Below are 13055 nucleotides of genomic sequence, written 5' to 3' on the forward strand. Positions count from 1 at the left end.
TTTAGTAACACTCCCCCTTGAATGACGATTGTATCATGCCTCGTTAAAACCTTAATAGGTAAAACCTCATGGGAAAAACCATTTATTAAGGAAAAAGAGTACATGATTAATAATAGATATTTGGAACAATTGCCTCGTTAAAAACCTTGCTAAGAAAACCCAGTGGGAAAAACATAGCTAAGGAAAAGAGTACAATATGTTTCCAACTCCCCCTGATCATCACATCACTTGATTTCCTTAAAGCGTCGCATTCCAATATTTCATACCATGTTTTCAAATTTAGATGTAGGGAGTGCTTTAGTGAACAAATCTGCCAAGTTGTTACTTGATTGAATTTTCTGGATGTTGATGCCACGCTCTTTTTGAAGATCATGAGTAAAAAAAAACTTTGGTGATATATGTTTGGTTCTGTCTCCTTTGATAAAACCTTCCTTGAATTGGGCTATACAAGCCGCATTATCTTCATATAGTATGGTTGGAACATTCCTGTTAGAAGTTAGACCACAACTCTCTCGAAAATGATGTGTTAAATTTCTTAACCAAATACATTCACGACTTGCCTCATGAAGAAACAACTAAAGTTTGTTTAACAGAACGCCAAGAAATTGTGGTACCTCCACAAGTGAATAAATAACCTGTTTGGGATCGAGCTTTGTGTGGATCAGACAAATATCCAGCATCTGCATAACCAATTAACTCCGCATTTGATGAATTAGAATAATATAAGCCCATATCCATTGTACCTCGAAGATATCGAAGAATGTGTTTGACTCCATTCCAATGTCTTCTTGTTGGGCAAGAACTATATCTTACTAATAAGTTTACATCTAAAGATATATCAGGTCTCGTATTATTAGCAAGATACATTAGTGCACCAATAGCACTAAGATACGGTACTTCGGGACCAAGAAGTTTTTCATATTTTTCACAAGCCCGAAATTGGTCCTTTTTGGCATCTAAATGCCTTACTACCATCGGGGTACTCAATGGATGTGAGTTATCCATATAAAACCTTTTAAGCACCTTTTCTAGATAACTATATTGATGTACAAAAACTCCATTTTTGGTGTGCTCAATTTGAAGACCCAAACAAAATTTCGTTTTACCAAGATCTTTCATTTCGAATTTTTCTTTCAAACAAGAAGTGTCATTTTCCAATTCTCCAGGAGTTCCAATTATGTTCAAATCATCTACGTAAACAGCAATTATCACAAATTCTGATCTGGATCTTTTTATGAATACACATGGGCTTAATGGATCATTTTTATAGCCCTCTTTTAAAAGAAATGTACTTAAACAATTGAACACATACGACCAAATTGTTTCAATCCATACAAAGATTTATTTAATTTTACCGAATATACTGTTGGATTAGTGTCTAAGTCCATAACTATTTTGGTATGTACTTGACCCGATTATGAGCATGGTCCTTTTAGGTTGCCTTCACCATAGCAATATGTAGGATGATTTAAGGAGAGAAAGGTTTAAATATGATTTATTAATATATTATGAGAATAATATATTAAAGAAGAAATCATATTGTTTAATTAATATTAGTCAAGAATTAATTGTTAACTAATTTTGTGGCTAAAAGAGATTAATTAAACTTAGGGGTCTGAAGTTGTAATTATAAGATAATTATAATTGGGCTATGGATCACCTAATAATATATAGGTTGGACGAATTCTATGGGAAGCCCATTAGAAATCGTCCAAGGGATATATTTAAGGAGTCCATGGGCTGCTTAGGGCCTAAGCAGTCAAATTAGGGTTTCCTAGTTGTAAACCCTAATAGCCTACATGTATATAAAGGGCCCCTATGCCCCAAAAACGTGGACAAGTCTTCCATTAGTGTTTCCAGCCGTTTTTGGGCAGCCTCTCTTCTTCTCCTCTTCATCCAAATTGTATATGGTGTTTGTGACTCCATTAGAGGTGCAGCACTTGAGGCACTAAGCTTTCTAAGGCCAATTCAAGCAAGGAATTGATTGTTATTACTATATAACAATCAAAGGTAATTCTATAAACCCTAATTCAGTTTATAATATGTTAGATCTAAGTTTATTAGTCTTGGATTCAAAGCATGTACAATAGAGAAACCTAGATCCAAGCATTAGGGTTTGTATGAGCACATAGGATTGTTCTTATGCCTAAAACCCATCAGTGGTATCAGAGCCTTGATTGGTTTCTGTTGTATGTGATGCTATGTTGAATTATTTACTGAAAAACGAGTTTTTTGCCTCTGCCCGACTCAACTCGGCGAGTCAGTATCTGGACTCGGCGAGTTGGCCCTACTCGGCGAGTCCAGGTCTGACTCGGCGAGTCAGTGCGTCAGGTAGAGGGTATTTCGGGATTTAGCTGCTGTTTTGACTTGGATTTGATGCTTAAATTGTTTTATGAAGTTAAAATCCGAATTTTATCTTAATTATATGTTTATCCTTGCCAAAACAATAGATAATTTCAAATCTTTTAAATATTGGTTGTTTATGTGATAAATATGGATTATTTAAAGTTATTTGGTAATTATCTAATGACTAAAATAAGATTAGGTCAAATATAGATAATTATGTAATTAATTGTTTAATTTGAATCATTTGTTGTTTCATCCAAATGTTTTGAAATGTTTCAAAACATGCCCTCAAGTTTTGGAATTTAAAAGTTAATTAAAAGTTTAATTTTGAAATGTTAAATTCTAAAACCTTAGTAATTTGAAAAGTTCAAATCTCACCCTTATGGTTTTATTAATTAATTAAAGTGTATAATTAAAAGTGATTTAATAAACCCATAAAGTTTTTGGTTTACATTTAATTAAATTAAAAGCATAATTTCACTAAATTAAACCACCTAGTATTTTAAAAGTGTAAAATACACCCTATACTATATATAACATTAAAAGTTTAGTATTATATATGTATGAGTAAATAGTCAGTCTTACCGTTAGTAGGCCTCATTCACGAAGCTGGTCTATAAGGGGTGTTTAAGGAAATTGCCTATAAAATGGCGATTGAATGGGTATCCACTCTTACCCACCGCACTCTTGACTAGTGGAGGGTCGTTAGCCGAACGGGTAGGATAGGACAGAAACCTTCCATTATAAGTATAATGAAGTACAAAGTAACTAAATGCTTTTTCAAATTCCCAAATCATAGTTACTTTAGGCAAAATGTGAAATTGCATGCTAACCCATGGAATTACACTTCGTACCCTTGTCAAACGTTAGTGGAGCGTGTGTGGTTAACCGACACACTAATTTGGGGATGACATTGGTGGCGGAGGGTGGCTCGATGCTTATCATAGATCAATGGAGCGTGTGTGGCTAACCGGCACATTGATTAGGTGATTGTAGCATTGGGTGCACCAAGTGATTCGTATGGTTATTCACACCTTGTTTGTGATCCTCGGCATCCCAGTCACAAATAGTAGGGCATAATCGAGATTAAACATGCCATTGAAAAGTTCAATGAATCTCAAAAGATCTAGGAGTTTCAATTCATTTAAAACTTAATCTTCCTTTTTCGTTTTTCATGGTGGAAATTGGTAAATCGTCATTTACCTACCTTCAGATATTCTGCAACTAGATTACGGCATCCCTCTTCTAGGTTGTAGAGTATTGTGTTGGATCCTAGCTTGATGTTACATTTGGGTGTTACATCAAGAATTCTAATCAACTTAACTTGAATTTTCTCCCGTTTTGTAGATGTCTAACCGTGGTATTCCCGAATCCCAAGGAAAAAGTGTTCCTAATGAAAGTGAAAGCTTGATTCAAAGTGAGAGATCAATGTGGACTAGCTTAATTTCACTTCCTCCTCTTCCTCCCGTTGTTCTCCCTAGCCCTAATGATCGAAGACTTGAAAGGTTCAAGATCACCGAATCCCTATTGGAAATAGAACATCAAGATGTCAAACCCGTGTGTGCTCACATCCTAGGGATGAAATCACACATTGATAGGTTGATCATGTTGGGTGCGTCTATCTCAAATAAGTTGGCTGTGGACTGGGTTCTTCAGTCACTCCCTGAATCATATGATAAGTTCATTAGAGAGTATCATATGATGAAACTTGACGCAACCCTCATTGATTTGACTTATATGCTTATTGCTGCTGAATCAGAAATGATTAGGCGAAGTAAGGGAGCATATTTGTCTGGACAATCTAGGAGAATCCACCTGTTCCTGCTGCCAAGGAAAGGGGAAATGGATACGAAGCTGCCCGAAGGACCTGAAGAATCTAAGAGATGGGAGAGTCGATAAGTATGACTCTACTTCAGGCATAAAATCCACTATCTAACTCCATTTAAATTCCTATTCTTTATTCATAATGTGATAAGATTACATTTGCATGTTTTGCAGGTTTAGAGAAAAGAGAGGAAGTTTGATGGAAGAGCAAGATGAGTCTGATCACGAAGAAATGGATTTCGATCGCATGAATTCGAAGATCAGATTTTGAGCTTAGGAAGTTATGATAGATTTGTTAGGAGTATATGATTACATAGTTTTTCATTTGAATTTTGCATTGTAAGGACATGTTTTTCGCTGTTTTATGAATAAAATAAATTTTGGTTTTTATCTTATTTGTTTATCCTTGCAATGAAATATATGAAAAATTGATGTTTGTGTACTTCTATTATTAGCAAAATGGATTTGATTCTTAATTATGTTATTTGTGGAAATGTCAAAAATTTACCAAATAGGGAGAGTTTCTCATCGCCCAAGTTTCAAGTGGACAGAAACTTGGAATCATGCAATGTGTATTGTATGATGAATGAAAAACTTAGACTAATTCTTTGGCAAAGTGTCAATTGAAGGACTAGGAGATCGAGTACACTAGGTCGTACGTTGATCAAGTCTACCACAAGAGTGACAAAGATATTTGTCATGATTTACTAAAGTTTAGTAAATATGGTTATACTTATAAGATTGAGTATAATTCTGAGTTAACTGAAATAGTTTCAATCAATAGCAGAACAATAAGAAGAATCAAGAAGGCAGAAAGATAAAAGTTTCTCCATTCTAAGAAGAAGGGAGAGTACCTTTTATTGTGTTTTATGATAAGTCTTAATGATTAAGAACCATGTCTCAATTGACCCTCTAAGTGAGTCTTAGTGCAATTGCATGTCTAAGAAGAGGAATCAAGAATTGTAGAAATGGTTAAATCAATAAGTCAATCATACTTCGTTCCAATATCAAGTCTTAAAGTCAAGATTGTGACATTGAGTGAAAAGTCTTAAGTAGGTTTATAACACTCATCAAATGTGAAATTTGGAAAAAGTTTTCTTATTCTTGCACATTTGAAATTGGTAAGTTGTGCTGTCTTGGATAAGACAGAGACCAACTAGGACCAATTGTGTGAAGTGTTTTGTCTTGATAAGAACTACACTAACTCTTGAATATTTGGTTTGTCAAGAAATGTTTCTTGACAAGAGAATCTTATATGACAAGGAGTCAGTGGGAGTCTTAATGGTCTTGAAAAATTTCAAGAACAAATCAAGAATAAACCTTATCGATCATCACTAGCACACGACTTGAGGTTTACAACCTATCGTGCTGACATTATTTTGTTTCTTTGCCATTCCAATTGAGTTAATTGTGTATGTGAGTTCTATGAGTACTCATTTGAATGCATACTAGAGCCTTAGTCGATGGAAAGTACATTGATATGTAAGGACAAGTTACTAAACTACTTGGAAGACATGGTGGGCACTCGTGTTACCATAGGGCAAGAAATCAAGATTAAGAAAGTTCGGTCCATATGAGTTTGGATTTGTCGCAAACCTTGGTTTTGGCAAATTCACATGGATAGGAACTCATACACCATAAAATCTAAGTGTCATAAGATTCCCTCCATGAAAATGACTGTGAGGAAATACTTTCACTAAGAGAGGTTTTAAGAAGATAGCAATTGTGAAAATTGTATTATCACATTCGATTATGGTTACGGAATCCCTTTCCATAGTTCGAATTGTGAGATTTGGCAATTAGTTTGAACATTTGGAACTTAGTAACATAGATTCTAAATTGATTAAGCACACATATGAGTTGTCTAAGGTAAAGGTGCATAAGTTCAAGAAGCTTAGATAAAGGCTTATCGAAGCATCTAGTATTAAAAATATGAATTTCAGAAATTCAACAGGCATTGTTTTTCTGGAAGTTCATTCGCTTTCTGAATACATGTCAAAGCTAGTGGGAGCATAAGTGTTATGCTTATATGATAATAATCATCATGATAGTGGGAGCATAACTGTTATGATTGTATGATTATTATGGCGAGTATTGCAAGTTAGCAATATTAATTATAGAAAAACAAAGATTCAATTTGCAAAGTTGCATGGGTTGAAATGTTGTTTTGATATAATTAAGGGAGAGAATAATATACTTCGTTTAAAAATCTAAAGCTTAGATTAAGAAATTTTAATATCTTCAGTCAAAGGATACATTGTGTGTTCTCAAATTTCGATTATGATTACGGCATCCCTCTTCATACTTCGAATTGTGAGAACATGACACATAAAATCTTATGGCAAAAGATTGGTAAAGTATCATATCTTTATGTAAGACATTATGCATCGTGTCCCATACGCTTCGGGTATAGGTTCAATTGCAAATGCTATAATATTTACCATTCTAAAATTTTTCAAATGTCTAGCGTATTAAGAGGGAAAAAGGACTAGAATGGATTTTGACTAAAATTATTAAACAACTATCAAAGGACGATTCAAAGTTCGCTGAGGATTGATCGCTTATGAGTAGTTGGAAGTATGGTATTGGATGGACCATATCGACATTATTTTGAATAGATAAGATTCTATTAAGAATGAGTTGTCATATGGCAAATATGGAAATGTTTCCATATTGGGAGTTGGATATTAAGAATCTATGTCTAGATTAGAAACTTTTATGCAAGAAGGATGTTCAAAGGAATGTACTTTGAATGTGAGACTTCACGTCTATGGAATTGTCATGTAACAATTTCTAAGAAAGCACTTTGTAATTTCATTAGCCAAGTGTTGGTGACTTTTGTGCTATGACTTTACGAAAGGATCGTTGCGTAAAATGTTAGAATCTAGCATATTCTAGTAGTGCCAAGAACCTTGTGTTCTTACACTAATGATAAGGATTGGGAATTGTGAAATTAGCATCATTAAAAAGGTTTTTCAATTGATCTATTTCACAAAGTAAGGACCATAGGAAACATAGTGTGCATGCTTTATGCATGGGACAGCTGTTGTTGTAATTTAAGTAATAAGTTGATTTTCTGAAACAGTAAACGATAATAATGAGTAATCAATATGGTGGTTAAATAGAAGTGTTTTATTTACTCTCACAAGTTTGAGGCCATATAGGATTAAATATTATTCTTATGTTTCAATTTGCATGTTTTGACTTCCATAATAACTAGGTTATTCAAACATCCACAGTCGGTCATACGTTGGAAGTAAGTATGAAGGAAGACTGTCATGAATCTGTCTGTAGATTGTCTGAAGTGTTTAGACATGGCACAAGTTTGCTGCAGAGTTCATGAGTGCTTTGATAAGATTAGAGTATTGGATTAAACCCACGCTCACTTGGATCACTTCATGGTTTTATCACGAGTGATTAGTGAGACGATAATATTGTATATTCTTGAAATCGAGACGTGTGAGTTGTTATTTGTTGGTCGGTTACACATTGATAATAAGTAAACGCACCAGTAACTTGGTGTTATAAAACTTATTGTTGTGTGTGATTCGATTAATAAATGCAAGCGAGCATTTGAGTCGAAGTTTATCCATTCCTTTTACCCAAAGTGGGATAAAAGCGATATCTGTGGGCCTCTCGATGATTTAGTGATGACACCTAAGCGCTTGGCTAAGCCGGGACTAAGTTGATGTGTTCAATTGTAGTTTGTTATCAGTCGTCATAAATCGGAAGTCGGGAAGCAATATGGAGAGAATGATTGAAATTCATGTCTTTTGTCTATAAGATATCTTGAGAATGGAGGAATATATAATCCCTTATCTAGAGGACACGCTATCTGATAAGATCAGAGTTGACAGCGGCTTTTGAAAGCTACGATTGCTGATCAGGTTCTGAAGTCATACGGAAAATAGTTATTAGACTTATCCAAGTGGGAGACTGTTGGATTAGTGTCTAAGTCCATAACTATTTTGGTATGTACTTGACCCGATTATGAGCATGGTCCTTTTAGGTTGCCTTCACCATAGCAATATGTAGGATGATTTAAGGAGAGAAAGGTTTAAATATGATTTATTAATATATTATGAGAATAATATATTAAAGGAGAAATCATATTGTTTAATTAATATTAGTCAAGAATTAATTGTTAACTAATTTTGTGGCTAAAAGAGATTAATTAAACTTAGGGGTCTGAAGTTGTAATTATAAGATAATTATAATTGGGCTATGGATCACCTAATAATATATAGGTTGGACGAATTCTATGGGAAGCCCATTAGAAATCGTCCAAGGGATATGTTTAAGGAGTCCATGGGCTGCTTAGGGCCTAAGCAGTCAAATTAGGGTTTCCTAGTTGTAAACCCTAATAGCCTACATGTATATAAAGGGCCCCTATACCCCAAAAACGTGGACAAGTCTTCCATTAGTGTTTCCAGCCATTTTTGGGCAGCCTCTCTTCTTCTCCTCTTCATCCAAATTGTATATGGTGTTTGTGACTCCATTAGAGGTGCAGCACTTGAGGCACTAAGCTTTCTAAGGCCAATTCAAGCAAGGAATTGATTGTTATTACTATATAACAATCAAAGGTAATTCTATAAACCCTAATTCAGTTTATAATATGTTAGATCTAAGTTTATTAGTCTTGGATTCAAAGCATGTACAATAGAGAAACCTAGATCCAAGCATTAGGGTTTGTATGAGCACATAGGATTGTTCTTATGCCTAAAACCCATCATATACTTCACGAGAATTAGGAGTTTGTGCTTCTGGCACCTTAAACCCTTCTGGGATTTTCATATAAATATCATTATCAAGTGAACCATATAAATAGGCGGTAACTACATCCATCAGACGCATCTCCAATTTTTCATGCGTTGCCAGACTTATTAGATAACGGAATGTAATTGCATCAACCACAGAAGAGTATGTTTCTTCATAATCAATTCCGGGCCTTTGGGTAAAACCTTGTGCAACATGTCTTGCTTTATATCTCACAACTTCATTCTTCTCGTTTCTTTTGCGCACAAATACCCATTTGTGTTCCACTGGTCTTACTCCGTTTGGTGTACAGACTACAGGTCTAAAAACTTTTCGTTGAGTAAGAGAATTAAGCTCTTTGTTTATTGCATCTTTCCATTTTGGCCAATCTTTTCTATTTCTACATTCATCTATAGATTTAGGTTCAACATCCTCATTTTCTTCCATAATCTCGCACGCAACATGATATGAAAAATTATCGTCGATGTCTATCTTATTTCGGTTCCATCTTATTCCTGTCATGATATAATTTATTGAGATCTCTTCATTTTCATAATTTTCAGGTACCTCGGTTTCTTTTGTTATGTCATTGGGCTCTTCTGGAGGTTCATTAATCTTTTCAAAAGATTCTATTTTCTCTTTTGGACCATCAATTATATTTGCTCCCTTTTGTTTTCGAGGATTTTTATCTTTGGAACCGGTTGGTCTTCCACGCTTCAGGCGTGCCTTTGATTCATTTGTACCTGTATTTTTTCCTTCTAGGATATCAATTCTAACAGGAGCATTTACAGCTGGTAAATGAGACTTTGTTACTCTCTTAGGGTCAGTAAATGCATCTGGCAATTGATTTGCTATATTTTTTAAATGAATTATCTTTTTCACTTCAAGTTCACATTGACTTGAACGAGGATCTAACACTGAAAGTGATAATTCATTCCAAAAGATTTTATTCTCCAACTTCTTTATTTCTCCCCCTAATGTTGGAAAAACTGATTCATCAAAATGACAATCGTCAAATCTAGCTGTAAATAAATCTCCAGTTGATGGTTCTAAATATTTTACTATAGATGGAGATTCGTATCCAACATAAATTCTCATTCTTCTTTGAGGACCCATTTTTGTGCGGTGAGGTGGAGAAATGGGTACATATATTGCACATCCGAACGTCCTTAGATGGGAAATATTTGGTACATGGCCGCAAACAAGTTGAATAGGAGAGAACTTATGATAACTAGTTGGCCTGATGCGTATAAGTGATGCCGCATGTAAAATTGCATGTCCCCATGTCGATGTAGGAAGTTTAGAATGCATTAGTAATGGTCTTGCAATTAATTGAAGGCGTTTGATTAACGACTCAGCTAAACCATTTTGTGTATGAACATATGCAACAGGATGTTCAATAGTTATCCCAATCGACATGCAATAGTCATTAAAAGCTTGTGATGTAAATTCTCCATCATTGTCAAGTCGAATTTTCTTAATTGGGTAATCGGGAAAATGTGCCCTTAGGCGGATTATTTGTGCTAGTAATCTTGCGAAAGCGAGATTATGGCTAGATAACAAGCACACGTGTGACCATCTAGTTGATGCGTCAATTAAGACCATAAAATATCTAAATGGTCCACATGGTGGATGAATTGGTCCACATATATCCCCTTGAATTCTTTCTAAAAAACTAGGACTTTCATACCCAACTTTATTCAATGATGGACGGGAAATTAATTTTCCTTGAGAACATGCAACACAAGACAATCCATTAGCTTGAAAAATCTTCTGGTTTTTCAAGGAATGTCCACTTGAACTTTCAATTATTTTTCGCATCATAACTGATCCGGGATGGCCCAACCGGTAATGCCAAACTTTGTAGATATTATCATACCTTTTATTTTCAATAGCATGAGATTCAATCATTCTAATATTTGTATAATACAATCCGGAGGACAATACGGGTAATTTTTCCAAAAGACTTTTCTTACCCGATATCATTTTTGTAATATTGAGATACTCTTTATCACCATCATTGGTTGTTTCAACATGATATCCGTTGGACCGAATATCCTTAAAACTTAATAAATTTCTTGGTGATTTTGATGAAAATAATGCATCTCCAATTGTAATTATTGTCCCTTGTGGTAATATGATATTCGCTCTTCCAGAGCCTTCAATCATTTTTGCACTACCTGTTATTGTATTAACATTTGCTTCTCCAATTGATAAGTAAGCAAAATATTTTTCATTATTAAAAATGCTATGTGTTGTTGCACTGTCTGCAAGACATATATCTTCCTCATTTCTTTTGCGAATATCCATATTTCTCTTCAAAATAAAAATATATAATAAAATAATAAGAAATAATAAATATTCAACTTAGATAAATAAAGTCACATATTATTATTTTGAGAAGAATCATCGAGATCTCTTCTCATGAAACGACTATAACATAAAAAATCATAAACGACATTAAACAAAACTACATATTATTCTTGACCATGACAATGACTTTAAACAAACATAATGCAAAAATAAAATGATACTAGAAAACCAACAATTTCATGATATTGCATATCCATCTCCTTTTATGGGAAAAATTGGGTACTTCCATCACCATCCATAGCACCGTTTTCCCTTCCGTGTAGGCAAGATAATCGACGACATCCAAATGTCCCATTTCTAGTTGATCTTCGGAAAAATAATTTTGAACAAAATTTGTTTCTGCATTTTTTCCTTCTTTATATTTTAGAGAAGCTTGATAAAGATCAACAAAATGCTTTGGAGTGCGACATGTATGCGACCAATGATCGGTCATTCCACATCGGTGACAAACATTTTCAACTTTCTTTTTGCCTTGACCACTTTTTTCATTAGGATGTGGGTTTTTGTTACTTTCCCACTTCTGGTGGTTACTTATATTATTATTATTATTGGGATGATTATTATGATGGCCTCCACCACGTCCACGACCTCGACCACGACCACGACCACGGCCACGGTTAGACCCACGGTCGTTATAGTTAGATGATGTCGCATTCACTTCAGGGAATGGACTAGAACCGGTCGGACGTGATTGGTGATTTTTCATTAAGAGCTCATTATTTTGTTCAGCCACAAGAAGACATGAGATTAATTCACAATATTTTTTAAAACCTTTCTCACGATATTGCTGCTGCAGGAGCATGTTAGTGGCATGAAAAGTAGAGAATGTTTTCTCTAGCATGTCTTCATCAGTTATAGTCTCACCACATAGTTTTAGTTGGGAATTGATTTTGAACATGACTGAATTATACTCACTCACAGATTTAAAATCTTGTAGCCGAAGGTGTAACCAATCAAAACGAGCTCTAGGAAGTATCACCGTTTTTTGATGATCATACCACTCTTTGAGATTATTCCAAAGATCAACTGGATCTTTGACAGTGAGGTATTCAGCTTTTAATCCTTCATCGAGATGGTGGCGAAGGAAAATCATCGCCTTAGCCTTTTCTTGGCTTGATGCTTCATTTAAAGGATTTACATCCTTTATGGTGTTTCCAAGCCCCATAGCATCAAGGTGGATTTCAGCATCAAGGATCCATGATAAATAATTTTTTCCACTAATGTCAAGAGCCATAAACTCAAGTTTGCTAAGGTTTGCCATAGTGAAAGTACTAATCAAAATAAAGAGTTGTATATTAGAGGATTGTTAGTTAAGAAGTATCATAAAATTACTTGTGAGCATTATATAACTTGTGAGCACTATACATATGAACTTTGAAAAAAAAATTATATATATATATATATACCTGACAACGACAAGAACGACAAGAAGTTGGAACTCTATGGTAAAGCCTCGTGCTGATAACGTGTTATAAAATATGATCAAATAACAATATAAATTATAAGGTAAAGAAAGAAATAAGAGTAGAGAGAACTTTTATTCCAATACTTGTGATGAAATCATCAAGTTTCTAATTCATATGGCTCACTATTTATACTATCCAAATAAGATGAAAGATGAGCTATAATATGAATGCACTTTATGATGGTGTATTATTACATTCATAAAACACATTGAAATGGTTGTTACTAATGCTAAATAATGATGAGGAGTTATGGGAGAAATGGAGAATCCAATAGTCATTCACAAACTAATA

At 34.4% G+C, this 13055-nt stretch overlaps 1 protein-coding gene across 1 annotated transcript; it reads right to left on the reverse strand.

The window, feature by feature from the left end:
* Nucleotides 1-11458: 11458 nt before the first annotated feature.
* Nucleotides 11459-12559, reverse strand: LOC111903150 (uncharacterized). Its single transcript, XM_023898929.2, has one exon. The coding sequence runs from the start codon at nucleotides 12557-12559 to the stop codon at nucleotides 11459-11461; it is 1101 nt and encodes a 366-aa protein (XP_023754697.2).
* Between the last annotated feature and the right edge of the window lie 496 nt (nucleotides 12560-13055).

Source organism: Lactuca sativa, chromosome 1 (genome assembly GCF_002870075.4).
Source record: "Lactuca sativa cultivar Salinas chromosome 1, Lsat_Salinas_v11, whole genome shotgun sequence".
Taxonomy (NCBI): domain Eukaryota; kingdom Viridiplantae; phylum Streptophyta; class Magnoliopsida; order Asterales; family Asteraceae; genus Lactuca; species Lactuca sativa.

Bases quoted from the DNA above. Each gene is read 5' to 3' on its own strand.
- LOC111903150 (XM_023898929.2), bottom strand. From the start codon at position 12,559: ATGGCAAACCTTAGCAAACTTGAGTTTATGGCTCTTGACATTAGTGGA.